The sequence below is a fragment of the Mobula hypostoma genome, chromosome 10 (genome assembly GCF_963921235.1).
Source record: "Mobula hypostoma chromosome 10, sMobHyp1.1, whole genome shotgun sequence".
Taxonomy (NCBI): domain Eukaryota; kingdom Metazoa; phylum Chordata; class Chondrichthyes; order Myliobatiformes; family Myliobatidae; genus Mobula; species Mobula hypostoma.
Window position 1 is genome coordinate 10,705,155 of NC_086106.1, and position 15,745 is coordinate 10,720,899.

The 15,745-nt window shown below is 50.1% G+C and overlaps 1 protein-coding gene across 2 annotated transcripts in view; it reads right to left on the minus strand.

Annotated features, from left to right (window-relative positions):
- The window catches only part of LOC134352649 (transforming growth factor beta-3 proprotein-like), a 90,629-nt gene that overhangs the window by 44,244 nt on the left and 30,640 nt on the right, over positions 1–15,745 (minus strand). For both annotated transcript variants that reach the window (XM_063059984.1, XM_063059983.1), the window contains one exon: positions 6,247–6,386. In XM_063059984.1, coding sequence (XP_062916054.1) covers positions 6,247–6,386 — 140 coding nt within the window. The remainder of the gene's footprint in view (positions 1–6,246; positions 6,387–15,745) is intronic.

The window sequence follows — 15,745 nt, forward strand, 5'->3', positions numbered from 1 at the left end:
ACCACTCTCTGGCTTCTCGCACAAAGCCAATGCCTAATCCAATTTACTACCCCATCTTAGACAATACGCAATAGACAATAGGTGTACAAGTAGGCCATTCAGCCCTTTGAGCCAGCACCACCATTCACTGTGATCATGGCTGATCATCCACAATCAGTATCCTGTTCCTGCCTTCTCCCCATATCCCTTCACTCCGCTATCTTTAAGAGCTCTATCTAATTCTTTCTTGAAAGCATCCAGAGAATTGGCCTCCACTGCCTTCTGAGGCAGAGCATTCCACAGAACCACAACCCTCTGTGTGAAAAAGTTTTTCCTCAACTCCGTTCTAAATTGTCTACCCCTTATTCTTAAACTGTGGCCTCTGGTTCTGGGCTCCCCCAACATCGGGAACATGCTTCCTGCCTCCAGCATGTCCAATCCTTAATGATCTTATATGTTTCAGTCAGATCCCCTCTCATCCTTCTAAATTCCAGTGTATACAAGCCCAGTCGCTCCAATCTTTCAACATATGACATTCCCGCCATCCCGGGAATTAACCGCGTGAACCTACGCTGCACTCCCTCAATAGCTAGAATGTCCTTCCTCAAATTTGGAGACCAAAACTGTACACAATACTCCAGGTGTGGTCTCACCAGGGCCCTGTACAACCTGCTGTACCTGCATGCTTACTTTCAGTGACTGATGAACAAGGACACCTAGATCTCGTTGTACTTCCCCTTTTCCTAACTTGACACTATTCAGATAGTACTCTGCCTTCCTGTTCTTGCCACCAAAGTGGATAACGTCACAATTATCCACATTAAACTGCATCTGCCATGCATCTGCCCACTCACCCAATCTGTCCAAGTCACCCTGCACTCTTATAATATCCTCCTCACATTTCACACTGCCACCCAGCTTTGTGTCATCTGCAAATTTGCTAATGTTACTTTTAATCCCTTCATCTAAATCATTGATGTATATTGTAAATAGCTGCGGTCCCAGCACCGAGCCTTGTGGTACCCCACTAGTCACGGCCTGCCATTCTGAAAAGGAGCCATTAATCCCTACTCTTTGCTTCTTGTCTGCCAACCAATTTTCTATCCATGTCAGTACCCTACCCCAATACCATCTTGAATGCCGAGTGACTGAATCTTCTTGACTAGCCTCCCATGTGGGACCTTGTCAAGTATCCATGTCGACAGCATCCACTGCCTTGTCTTCGTCCACTTTCCTGATAACTTCCTTGAAAAGGTCTGTAAGATTAGTTAGACATGACCTACCACACATGAAGCCATGTTGACGATCCTTAATCAGTCCATGTCTATCTAAATACCTATATATCCAGCCCTTAGAATACCTTCCAATGACTTTCCCACTACCGAGGTCAGACTCACAGGCCTATAATTTCCTGGTTTATGTTTAGAGCATTAGAGTGGAACAACACTGGCTCTCCTCCAATCCTCTGACACCTCTTCTGCTGCTAAGCATGAATTAAAATATGTCTGCAAGGCCCTGGCAATTTCTGCATTTGCCTCTCATAGACCCTGGGGATTTCTCCTCCCTGATTTGCCCCGGGACAGCAAATACCTCCTGGTCTGCAATCTCTCTCGGGTCCATGAAATTGATGCTGCTTTTGCCTCGCTTTTATTCAGTCTGTGTCCGTCTTCTGAGTAAATACCGGTACAAAAAAATATTTAAGATCTATCCGTCTCTTTAGGCTCACAACGGGTTACCATTCTGATCTGCCAGAGGCCCAATCTTGTCCCTTGCAATCCTTTTGCTCTTATCATATCTGTAGGACCCTGAGGATTCTCCTTCACCTTGTCCGCTGGGGCAATCTCGTGCTTTCTTTTAGCCCTCCCGATTCCTTTAAGTGTTCTCTTGCACGTCTTATACTCCATAAGCACCCCAGTTGTTCCTACCTGCTTCTATCGGTTAAGCCCCTCCCCTTTTTTTCTTAACCAGGGCCTCAAAATATCTCGAGAACCACTTGTTATCTTTACCTTTTATTCTGGCACGCACGTACAGGCTTTGTATTCTCAAAATTTCATGGTTGAAGGCCTCCCACTCACCAAAGCCACCCTTGCCGGAAAGCAGCCTGTCGCAAGCTGTACTTGCCAGATAATTCTTGATACCATGAAAGTTGGCCCTTCTGCAATTTAGAACCTCAACCCGAGGACCAGACCTATCTGTTTGCATATTTGCTTTGAAACTAATGGCATTGTGATTGCTGGATGCAAAGTGATCCCCAACGCAAACTTCCGTCACTTGCCCCGTCTCATTCCTAAAGAGCAGATCAAGCATTGCACGCTCTCTTATTGGAGCTTCTACCTACCAGTGAAGGAAACTTTCCCGAACACGTTTGACGAACACTATCCCATCTAGTCCCTTTTACCGTTTGGGATTCCCAGTCAATGTGTGGAAAGTGAAAATCACCTACTGTAACAACCTTGGGTTTCTTGCAACAGTCTGTGATCTCGCAACAAACTTGTTCCTCTAAATCCCTCGGACTGTAGGGTGGCCTGTAAAATAGCCCCACTAACGTGGCCATACATTTCTTAGTTCTCAGTTCCAGCCATAAAGCCTCAACAGATGAGTTCTCCAGTCTGACCTGACTGAGCACTGCTATGACATTTTCCCTGACTGGAAATACCACCCCTCTTTCTTTAATCCCTGCCACGTTGTTGCGTCTAATACAACAGAACCCTGGAATATTGAGCTGCCCGTCCGGCCCCTCCTGCATCACTAATGGCTACAATGTCATAATTCTGTGTGTTGATTCACGTTCTGAGGTGATCCGCCTTTCCTACGATACTTCTTGCATTAAAACATGCACAGCTCATAACACTAGTCGCGCTGTGCTCAGTCTTTTGATTCCTGACGTTGTCTGGGGTCTTACCAACATCTGCCTCCACAGCTTCTCCACTAGCCGGTCTGGCACTCTGGCTCCCATCCCCCTGCAACTCCAGTTTAAATCCCACCGTGCAGCATCAACAAACCTTCCTGCTGGATTATTAGTCCCCCCTTCAGTTGAGGCAAACTGTCCCTTCCATACGGGTCCCACCTTCCCTGGAAGAGAGCCCAATGGTTCAAAAATCTGAAGCCCTGTCTTCTACACCAGCTCCTGAGTCCACGTATTAAACTGTATGACCTTCCCACTTCTGGCCTCACTAGCATGTGGCACGGGCGGCAGTCCTGAGATCACAGTCCAGGAGGTCCTGACCTTTAACTTAGCACCCAGCTCCCTGTACTCACCGTGCAGAACCTAGTCACTCGTCCTACCCATGTCATCGGTACCTGCATGGACCTCAACCTCTGGCCGTTCACCCTCCCACTTGAGAGTGCTGAGGACTCGATCCGAGATATCGTGGACCCTGACACCCAGGAGGCAACATACCATCCGGGAATCTCAAACTCACCCACAGAGCCCCCTGTCCGTTCCCCTATTGTATCCCCCATCACCGGTGTGCCTCCTCTCCCCACTTCCCTTCTAAGTCACAGAGACAGACTCACTATGACTATCCTTTGTTAGGTCATCTCCCCACCCCCCCCCCCGACAGTATCCAAAGTGGTATACCGGTTGTCGAGGGGGATGGCCACAGGGGTACTCTGCACGAGCTCCTTAACTTCTTTCCCCTTCCCGACTGTCACCCAGCTTCCTGTGTCCTGCACCTCTCTACGTGTCCTTTCTTTCACCCCCTCAGCCCCCTGCATGATCTGGAGTTCATCCAGTTCCAGCTCCAACCCCTGAACGCGGTTTGTTAGAAGCTGCAGCTGGATGCGCTTCTCGCAGCTGTGGTCATCGGGGACGCTGGAGGCCTCCCTGCCTTCCCACATCCCGCAAGAGGAGCCTTCCACTGTCCTTCCTGGCATCTCTATTGTTCTGACTGAGCAAATATAAAGAGGGGGGAATACTCTGCTTACAGCTTCTTTTTTTTTGCCTTTGCTGACCGAAATCTCGAAGAGCTAAAGCCTCAAATCTCCACTCTAACTCCGCCACTCCAGGCCGCTGTGACGTCGGCCCCTCTTGCTAATCAATCCCGAAGGCTAATTGGCCGCAGCTCAAAGATCCAAAAACGGCCGTGAGTCACTGCCTTTTCTGCTCGACCAGCGAACCTGAGTGAATTGCATCCCCTCAGAGCTTCTGATCCCTCCGACCGGCCGCTGCTCAGGGCGTCGGTACTTCGGGGAAGCACACATCAATCCTCACCGAGGGATCAGAAGTGGAAAGGGTGAGCCACTTCAGGTACCTGGGTGTCAACGTCTCTGAGGCCCAGCGTATCGATGCAGCTGCGATGGTGCGACAGCGGCTTTATTTCATGAGGAGTTTGAGGGAACCAGGTCACCAAAGACATTCGCAAGTTCCGACAAGTGTACTGTGGAGAGCATTTTAACTGTCTGTTGGGAGGGGGGGGTAGGGAGCTACCGCACAGGGTCAAAATAAGCTGCAGAGAGTTGCAAAGCCAGGCAGCTCCCTCATGGGCACCAGCCTCCGTAGTATCCAGGACATCTTCAAGGAGCGATGCCCCAAAAAGGCAGCGTCCATTTTAAAGGACCCCCATCACCCAAGACAAGCCCTCTTCTCATTGCTACCATCAGGAAGGAGGTACAGGAGGCAGTGAGGAGCAGCCTTTTCCCCTCTGCCTTCCGACTTCTGAATGGACATTGAACCCATGAACACTACCTCACTACTTTTTTTAATCTTTGCACAACTGATTTAACTATTTTATATTTATGTATTTTACTGTAATTCAGTTTTTTTCCTCTATTATTATGTACAACATTGTACTGCTGCCATAAAGTTAACAAATTTCACAACATATGCCAGTGATATTTACAGACATCCCACCTCTCCCGGAAGTTCCGGGAGTCTCCTGCATATTGATAGTGGCTCCCTGATGCCCGCAAATTATATACAATGTCCCGGAAATCAATTATTTTGAAAGCAACTATGAGAGAGAGAGAGAGAGAGCATGCCATGGGAGAGTGTTCCAAAAAAAGAAAATATAAAACGTACGTCACCCCAGACTACCCTAAAGTGTACCCCTGCCTAAAAGGGGTCAAAATAATGACAGTGTTTCTCGCTGCACTGTTTGCAACAGTGACTTTTCTATTGCCCATGGTGGGTCAAGACTGTAAAAGACATGTTGAGGTGAGGTTAACGGGTGTCATTCATTCATTAGCGTAGTTAACATTATTTAAACTAGCTGACTAGCTGCTCAGGAGCTACTCTATTGCAGACATCCCACCTCTCCCAGAAGTTCCGGGAGTCTCCAGCAAATTGATGGTGCCACCTCCCTGAAATGAGTTTTTGCAGGGTGGGATGTCTGTATTTAACTTGATTCTGATTCCAAATGCAGAATAGCATCAAGAACATAAACACGCCCCCACCCCCTTGACATGTCAGTCATCTTGGTGTCCTTTGACCTCCAAGCCCACTGGGCAGTGAGCTGGGCTACTTTCTACTGGAGAACGCAGGACCCTCAGGTGATCCAATAGAAAAAGGTCTGGACAACAAGGCAGAGTTGTCCAGGTAACCAGAGAGAATTGACAGGTTTGCTCCAGCAGAAAGAATCACAGGCATTTTACCCATCTTCAGTTTGTCCCAAAGGACTTCTCAGCCAATCAAACGCAGGAGAAAGCACTGAGCTAAAGATTCTGCCTGTGTTGGAAATCCTAAGCAACACTTGTCAAAATGCTGACGAAACTCAGCAAATCGGGCATCTATGGAGGGGGATAAACAGTGGACATTTCGGGCTGAGATACTTCTTTGGGGGGGGGTGGCAGAAGCTAAAATAAGAGAGAGAGAGAGAAGCTGGCAGGTGGTAGGTGAGGCCAGGTGAGGGGAGAACGTGGGTGCGTGGGAGAGGATAGATGATGAAGTGAGAAACTGGGAGGTGATGGGTGGAAGAAGAAGGAATCTGATGGGACAGTGGATCATGGAAATAAAAATGAAGAAGATGATGGTCAGGGAGGAGGGGAGAAGGGCAGAGAGGGTAACCAGAACGGAGAATGGAAAGAGTGAGGAGAGGAGGGGGAGAATTATTGGAAGTTGGAGCAACTTTCCATTTCAGTCCCTGGACCGAAACATTGACTGTTTATTTCCCTCCATCGACGCAGCCTGACCCACTGAATTCCTCCAGTGTATTGCGTGTGTTACTCAGGACATCCAGCATCTGCAGAATCTCCTGCCTCTGGAAGAGATCCAGAGTTCTGGCTGTTGTGGCTGGAGATGATGCAATTCCCACCGTGGGTTAGGGTTACCTCATAGAGTTCGACCCGCTGCTCCGTCATAGACACACCAGACCTAGCGACCCGAAAGAGTCGGAACTCGGCTCGGTGGATGGCATCCTCAGTGACGTTCAGCGAGATGTTGAACTTGTAGATTTTGTACGGGGAATCGTCTACAGGGAAGCAGAGAGTCGGGTGGTCAGAACACGGCATTACCACCGGTTTACAACAGCTTGACTGAGAGACAAGGAGCTTCATTGTCCTTGTTTGTGCATCACCACACAGTCCCACTACAAACACCCTCAGCGTGCAGAGAGCAGGGATTAAACGCAGAGTTAGCTCCCTCCGCACTGTCCCATCGCACACTCCCGGGGTCAGACACAGAGTGAAATTCCCACCACACTGTCCCATCGCACACTCCCGGGGTCAGACACAGAGTGAAATTCCCTCCGCACCGTCCCATCGCACACTCCCGGGGTCAGACACAGAGTGAAACTCCCTCCGCACTGTCCCATCACACACTCCCGGGGTCAGACACAGAGTGAAGCTCCCTCCGCACCGTCCCATCACACACTCCCAGGGTCAGACACAGAGTGAAACTCCCTCCGCACTGTCCCATCGCTCACTCCCGGGGTCAGACACAGAGTGAAGCTCCCTCCACACTGTCCTATCACACACTCCCGGGGTCAGACACAGAGTGAAGCTCCCTCCACACTGTCCTATCACACACTCCCGGGGTCAGACACAGAGTGAAACTCCCACCACACTGTCCTATCACACACTCCCTAGTCTCAAGACTGAGTGAAATTCCCTCCACATCACAACACACACTCCCGCGATCAGATACTCAGTGAAGCTACCTTCACACTGTCCCATCTACACAGAATGAAGCTCCCTTGCTCTGTGTCTAACCCTTGGAGTCTGTGATCACCCTGTCAGGACATGGGCTAGATACAGAGTGTAGCTCCCCAACACTGTCCCATCAGACACTCCGAAGACAGGCTCAACATTTTCCCCAGAGGTACAAACAGCAGATTCCTTAAGGTTTTCATAGCCAGGGGCTCTAATGGGGACGAGCTCCCACCACCGATTAAATGCTCCCAATGGCGTGTGTCTCAACTAGCCTCTGACAACCAAGTCCAATTCCTAGTCTTCACCTGTGGCCCGGCAGAGGTGTCTACTGACAGGAGGAGGGGCAAGGGTGGCTTACTGGCTCCTTAAAACCAGTCGTGGTTGGCAGCTCGTCTAGGAGAAGGAAAACTCTGATCTCAAACCTCCACTGCCTTGCGGCTGTACCCACTCACGGGGAAGGCTTCGGGAGTAAACCCTGAGGGAAAAACCCGGAGCTGGAGTCCCTGAGGCAGCCCTATGTTGAGTTCAACGCTGACTGGCCGCTCCTGGTGCCAAACTGTATCGGTCCCTGCCGTTCCTTTGGGTGGAGAGGAGGAACCTGCTACCTGGGCAACAGCTCGCTCTCCATATCGTACTGCCCGGGCTGGCGTTTCCAGACAGCCAGGGCGCAATGTCCACGGTCGACCCTGACCGACGGGGGCCTCAATCACTCACTCACAAACAGCTGTATCCAAAACTAACAAGAGGAAGATATTTTAATTCCGATGGCCTCTTTCCAGAACAATCAATTGCAACCACTGTCATTATGAAGACAAATAATCAAAGTTCAAAGTTCAACGCGAATTTATTATCCAAGTACTGCACACACACGTCACCGTTACCAACCCCGAGATTCATTTTCCTGCGGGCATTCTCAATAAATCCAAATAACCAAAATAGAGTCAGTGAAAGGCCACACCAACAGGGTGGATAACCGGTGTTCGAAAGCTGTGCAAATACAAAGAGAAATAGTAATAAATAAATAGGCATCTGTTTAGTCTCGTGAGACCATGGATTTGCGCCTTGGAAGGTTTCCAGGGCGCAGACCTGGACAAGGTTGTATGGAAGACCGGCAGTTGCCCATGCTGCAAGTCTTCCCTCTCCACGCCACCGATGTTGTCCAAGGGAAGGGCATTAGGACCCATACAGCTTGGCACCGGTGTCGTCGCAGAGCACTGTGTGGTTAAGTGCCTTGCTCAAGGACACACAAATGAACAGGTAGTATCGAGAACATGAGATGAACAGTCCTTTAAAGTGAGTCCATTCGTTGTGGGAGCATTTCGGTGACGGGGGTGCGAGTGAAGTTATCCGCTCTGGTTCAGGTGCCTAATGGCGGAGGGGTAGTAACTGTTCCTGAACGTGGTAATGTAGGTCCTGAGGCTCTTGTACCTTCTTCCTGATGGCAGCAGTGAAAAGAGAGCTTGTCCCGATTGGGGTGGGGGGGTCCCTGATAATAGATAAAGTGGATGTGGAGAGGATGTTTCCTATGGTGGGGGAGTCTAAGACCAGAGGACACAGCCTCAGAATAGAGGGACGTCCTGTTGGAATGGAGACAAGGAGGAATTTCTTCAGCCAGAGAGCAGTGAATCTGTGGAGGGCAGGTAAGAGGTCAGGGCATGAAGGGACACGAGGAGAAGGCAGCAGACTGGGGCTGAGAGGGGAAATGCATCAGCTTTGATGAAATGGAGCAGACTCGATGGGCCAAATGGCCTAATTTTGGCTGCTATGGTCTGATACCGTTTCCTCGTGTGTGTAACAGTATCCCTAAATATTAATGCAATAAAAATCACGAGAAAATCCCCTGACACTGTCCTTTCAATATTGTTCTGGCCCACGGTTCTACGCTGGGCCTGTCCTGTAACCAGAGATCCCCAGCAGTGACTCTGCAAAATGGCGTTTGTTCACTTTGCTTCCTCTCTGACGGGATGGGAACCGAACTGAACGGAGCTTCCTTCGTCCCCGTCCCAGAAGTGAGAACTCAGCAACTTCCCTCTCACACCTACGTGCTTGCTCGTCGAAGCTGTCACTGAGTCACTGACGACCCCCACCCCCCCCACCTTCCTGTGGCAGCTTGCAGGAAGGCCAAGGGTGCACAGCAGGGGAAGTGAAACCACTGTCAGTTAACGGCACAGAAAGCACACAGTCACTCACTGAAACATCAGCCATCCCGTCGCCTCAGGTTCGAGATTAATTATCATTCAACTGGACGTGAATACAGGCAAACGAGATGGTGTTATTCTGAGGTCAAAGTTCACAACACAGTAACAACAATCATACACAGCACTACGGGCACAGGCGGCACATAGACAGCAGTAAAACATCACACACTCCCAGGACAGGGACAGCACGGGTTAGATACAGAGTGAAGCTCCCTCTACACTGTCCCATCACACACTCCCAGGACAGGGACAGCACGGGTTAGTTACAGAGTGAAGCTCCCTCTACACTGTCCCATCACACACTCCCAGATCAGGGACAGCACGGGTTAGTTACAGAGTGAAGCTCCCTCTACACTGTCCCATCACACACTCCCAGATCAGGGACAGCACGGGTTAGATACAGAGTGAAGCTCCCTCTACACCGTCCCATCACACACTCCCAGGACAGGGACAGTGTGGGTTAGATACAGAGTGAATCTCCCTCTACACTGTCCCATCACACACTCCCAGGACAGGGACAGCACGGGTTAGATACAGAGTGAAGCTCCCTCTACACTGTCCCATCACACACTCCCAGGACAGGGACAGCACGGGTTAGATACAGAGTGAAGCTCCCTCTACACTGTCCCATCACACACTCCCAGGACAGGGACAGTGTGGGTTAGATACAGAGTGAAGCTCCCTCTACACTGTCCCATCACACTCTCCCAGGACAGGGACAGCACGGGTTAGATACAGAGTGAAGCTCCCTCTACACTGTCCCATCACACACTCCCAGGACAGGGACAGCACAGGTTGGATACAGAGTGAATCTCCCTCTACACTGTCCCATCACACACTCCCAGGACAGGGACAGCATGGGTTAGATACAGAGTGAATCTCCCTCTACACCGTCCCATCACACACTCCCAGGACAGGGACAGCACGGGTTAGATACAGAGTGAGTCTCCCTCTACACCGTCCCATCACACACTCCCAGGACAGGGACAGCACGGGTTAGATACAGAGTGAATCTCCCTCTACACCGTCCCATCACACACTCCCAGGACAGGGACAACATGGGTTAGATACAGAGTGAATCTCCCTCTACACTCTCATACAGCACTGGTTAGATATGGAGTCATAGAAAAGTACAGCACAGAACCAGGCCCTTTGGCCCATCTAGTCCACCTCAAACCCCTTAAACTGCCTACTCCCATCGACCTGCATCGGGACCATAGCCCTCCATACCCCTATCATCCATGTACCTGTCCAAACTTCTCGTAGACATTGAAATCCAGCTCTCATGCCCCACTTGTGCTGGCAGCTTGTACCATACTCTCAGAGTGAAGAAGTTTCCCCTTAAGCATTTCACCTTTCACCCTTAACCCATGACGTCTGGCTGTAGTCCCACCCAACCACAGTCGGAAAAGCCTGCTTGCATTTACCCTATCTATACCCCTCATAATTTTGTGTCCCTCTACCAAATCTCACCCCACCCCCAGTCTTCTGCGTTCTAGGGAATAAAGTCCTAACCTGTTCAATCTTTTCTTATAATCCAGATCTTCCAGACCCGGCAACAATCTTGTAAATTTTCTATGTACTCTTTCAACCTTATTGACATCTTTCCTGCAGGTAGGTGACCAAAACCGCACACAATACTCCAAATTAGGCCTCACCAACGTCTTGCATAGAGGGAATGTCCATCAGCATTGTCCCACCACATCCTCACAGGGTAGAAAGAACACATGTTAGAAACAGAGTAAAACTTTCAGGAGCATTGCTCCCCACAAGTGGCAACCCAGGTGGATGGGGCAGTAATGAAAACATACAGCACCTCGCCTGGACTGGTCACTGCTTTGAGAACCTAAGTCAGAAAGTCCCATTGCAAATTAAAACTCGGTTCGTCCTCATTTTGGAGTATTGATTGCCGCTCTAGAGACCGCACCATCGCAAGGATGTAGAGGCTTTGGAGAGGGTGCAGAAGAGGCTCACCAGGATGTCGCCTGGATTAGAGAGCATGTGCTATAAGGAGGTATCGGACACACTCCGGTGATTTTATTTACTCACTTATTAAGGTACAGCGGGGAATAGATCCTTTGAGTGGCCAGTCTCCCAATTTAACCCCAGCCTAATCACGGGACAATTTACAATGACTAATTAACCTACCGACCAGGTCTTTGGACTGTGGGAGGAGACCAGAGCACCCGGAGGAAACCCACGCGGTCACAGGGAGAACATACAAACTCCTCAAAGGCAGCGGCGGGAATTGAACCCCGGTCGCTGGGTACTGTAAGGCAGTGGTCCCCAGCCTCCGGGCCGTGGACCGATACATGGCCACGAAGCACGCAACGGTGCAGCGGTAGTCGGGACGCACCCAGCACATCTTTAAGAAAAAAGCCGAAATAAACAAGCTAATTAATTAGGTGCCGCCCGATCTGGGCCGACATTTACGTGCCGGGCGGCACCTAATTAATTAGCTTGTTTATTTCGGCTTTTTTCTTAAAGATGTGCTGGGTGCGTCCCGGCCACCGCTGCACCACTGGATGCTTCGCGGCCCGGAGGTTGGGGACCACTGGTGTAAAGCATTGTGCTGACCACGACGCTGGGTGCCAGGACACAGAGGGGAGACCCGATATAAAGTAATTGGAGGCGTGGATAGAATAGAGTCTTTTCTCCCCAGGGGGACACGCCAGCTGTTCAAGAGAGCACAGATTTAAGGCGACGGGAATTGTTTAAAGGAGACTTGCGTGGCAAGTTTCATTTTGGGAGAGAGTGGCAGGTGCCTGGAACACCCTGAGAGGGAGGTGGCGGACGAGATGGGATCAGATAGGTTTTAGAGACACAACACACAGAATGCAGGAGGAACTCAGCGGGCCAATGCAGTGTCCATCGAGAGAAATAAAACCAAGATTAAGAGGGGAAAAGTCATGGATGTTTCGGGCCGAGGCCCTCCAATCAGGACTGGGAAAGAAAGTGGGAAGAAGCCAGAATAAGAAAGTGGAGTGGAGCAGTAGGAGTACAAGCTGGAAGGTGACAGGTGGAGGACGGGCCTACGATGGTGCCCATGGCTACTCCTTGTGTTGGGAGAAAGCGGGAGGAGGCAAAAGAGAAGTTGAGGGTGGGGACCATTTCCCCCGGACAGAAGAAGGTGATAGTGAAGTTGTTGAGGGTGGGGACCATTTCCCCCGGACAGAAGAAGGTGGTAGTGAAGTTGTTGAGGGTGGAGACCATTTCCCCCGGACAGAAGAAGGCGGTAGTGGAGTTGTTGAGGGTGGGGACCATTTCCCCCGGACAGAGAAAGGTGGTAGTGGAGTTGTTGAGGGTGGGGACCATTTCCCTCGGACAGAAGAAGGTGGTAGTGAAGTTGTTGAGGGTGGGGACCATTTCCCCCAGACAGAAGAAGGTGGTAGTGAAGGGGAACTGGTCGGGTCCGCAGTCTGGAAAGAAGTGGAGATCTTTGAGGCCTTCCTGATGTGAGGTAGAAGTGTCTAGGGACTGGACGTCCGTAGTGGAAATGGGGCGATCAGGACCAGAGAACTTGAAGTGATTGAAGAGTCAGAGTGTGTGAAGGGTCACAGATGCAGGTGGGAAGGGACAGGCATACAGGCGGGCACAGAATGGAGGGATACAGACCACGTTCATGGTGGTGGGATTAGATTAGCACCAGGGTCAGTAAGGCATAGATGGGCTGAAGAGCCCGCCATTCTGTTCGATTTTCTATCAAAGCTATTTTTAGAGCCAGAGAAAAGTAAAGGACAGAAACATGCCCTTCAGCCCATCTAGTCTGTGCTGAAACCATTTAAACAGCCTACTCCCAATGACCTGCACTGGGACCACAGCCCTCCGTACCCCTACCGTCCATGTACCTACCCAAACTTCTCTTAGACGTTGAAATCGAGCTCACATGCACCACTTGTGCTGGCAGCTCACTCTGCTCTCTCACCACCCCTCTGAGTGAAGTAGTTTTTCCACATGTTCTCTTTAAACTTTTCACCTTTCACCTCTAACCCATGACCTCTGGCTGCAGTCCCACCCAACCTCAGTGGGGAAAAAAAAGCCTGCTTGCATTTACCCTGTCAATACCCCTCATAATTTTGTACATGGCTATCAAATCTTTCCTTGCCCCTGACTCCCCATCCCCAACGGACTTGCCTGATAAACAAACTTCAGCATTATCCGGCCATTGTTTCCCTTCTTTCTCACCGAAGAGGGGAAGTTGGTGACCCGTGATAACACGGAGGCCAGTGCATTCGGCTCCCCGGAGGCCGGCTCTACTTCTGGGCCTAACAGCCTGCCCCAGCGAGAAATGAAACCGCAGAGCAGCTGATCGAAGATCGGTGATAGAAGTACTGTGGGTCCTGGTTAATTGGGACACATCCGGACCAGTACAGTCAGGCACCCCAATTAGCCAAAGTTTCATGGAAATACTTAAAAAAGTATAAAAATTACAAACTACCATTTAACTGAGTAACAATAAAATAAAGGCATCTGTTAGTCTTGCGAGACCATGGATCTGCACCTGGAAAGTCTTCACTCTCCAGGGCGCAGGCCTGGGTACGGTTGTATGGAAGACCGGCAGTTGCCCATGCTGAAAGTCTCCCCTTCCCACGACACCGATGTTGTCCAAGGGAAGGGCAAGGGCCGATACAGCTTGGCACCGGTGTCGTCGCAGAGCAATGTGTGATTGCCTGGCTCAAAGACATAACACGTTCCCTCGGCTGGGGCTCGAACTCACAACCTTCAGGTCCTTAATCCAATGCCTTAACCACTTGGCCACGTGCCCACATAGTAACTGAGTAACAAATTATCTATTTAAATGACATACAGAACAAATTAGAACACGACCAACACTACTACAGTACTAAAACTATATTAGTTCCTAATTCATGGAGGAATTCATCCAGTTTACACTGCCGTGATCTTTTGATTGACTACAAATGAACCAAAAAAAAAATTGGCATAGATGCCTAGTGTAGATAATGCACTGCCTTCATACAATGCTTCCGATGATTGCAATATCTAAATCTTCGTTTTCATTGTAACATTCAAGGTAACTGCCAATACCTTCAAATTCTTCATAGTTCCTAACTTACTGAAGTAGGAAAATCATTTCATTCCCGGCCGTTTGTGGCACCACCAGGCCTGAATGCTTGAAACCGCAGTGAGCAAAACAGTTCTTATTTCTCGCCAGCTATCAATGACAAAAGTCTCTGCTCTTTGAATAGAAGCACATTCAACCAGCCCCATTTAAAAACTGTTAGCTCGAAGCACAGGGTAGTGTCTAACAGCCACTAATACAGTTTCTAATGCTAGTTAGAAACTGTTCGGCAACAGTCTCTTGTCCCAATTAAGCAGCTTGGTGTCCCAAATAAAAGAAGGGGATCTCGGCTATTTTCTCTATTTGTTTATGTTCTTTGAGGGTGAGCTGCTGCCCCAATTAACCAGAATCAACTGTACCTGTGTTTTCAAATGCACAAACTGTCTCCAACCCCAGCCTTCCCTGAGAGCTTTGAGCTTACAGGACAAAACAGGCGACGGGCACACAGTTGCTGCCTGCTTCACGCTCTCTCCTTCACAACCCATTTCTCTTCACCCCATCAGCGTGCTATTCTCTGCCCGCTCTCTGCCTCATCTAAACCACGTCTCTCCAAGGCACGACCGCAGCCTCCCCCTTCCTCCGCGCCCCCCCCCGCACCACCAACAACCCTGTGTGGACTCGGAGCCAAACGCAGTCAACGTTCCAGCCACCATTCATCACCCAGCTCAGAGGAGGCTATTCGGCCCATTTCAAACCCTCTTCGGTCCTAGACTTCTGCCGACACGGACCCTGGTCGGGCGGCCCCAGCTCTACCTCCAGCAGCAGCTTCTGGGCGGCACCTCGCTCGTGGTCAAACGTGTCCTCGACGCCCCACCAGTCCCCGCAGCCTCACCCCTACAGTCCTTGCCGAGTCCCCTCCATTCTGTTCTCCTCCACCTCCTCCCAGTATCCCTGTTCCAAAGGAAAATTCCTCAGGCTAGCTCCTCAAAAGTTCAAAGTAACTTTCGTATCAAAGTATGAATGCGTCGTCATATCCTACCCCGAGATCCATTTTCCTGCAGGCATTCACAGTAAGACAGAGAAATACAACAGAATCAATGAAAAACGACACAAAGACTGACAAGCAATAATAATATTAATAATAATTAAGTATATGGCTCCTTAAGGTTGTTATACCCGGGGGTGGTAATGGGGTCAAGTTCCCTCTACCTATTAAATGCTCCCAATGGTGTGCACCTCAAATAGCCTCTGACAGCCAAGTCCAGCTCCTAGCCTTCACCTGTGGCTTAGCTACGAAGCCCGGTGGAACTGTTCCTTCTGACAGGAGAAGGGGCGAAAGTCGGGTTACTGGTGCCTTAAAATCAGTCGCTTCGGGCAGATGGGGCTCGTCAGCCGTGGTCGGCAGCTCATCGAGGGAGGAGGAAAACTCTGATCTCAAACCTCCGCTGCCTTGCGGCTGTAC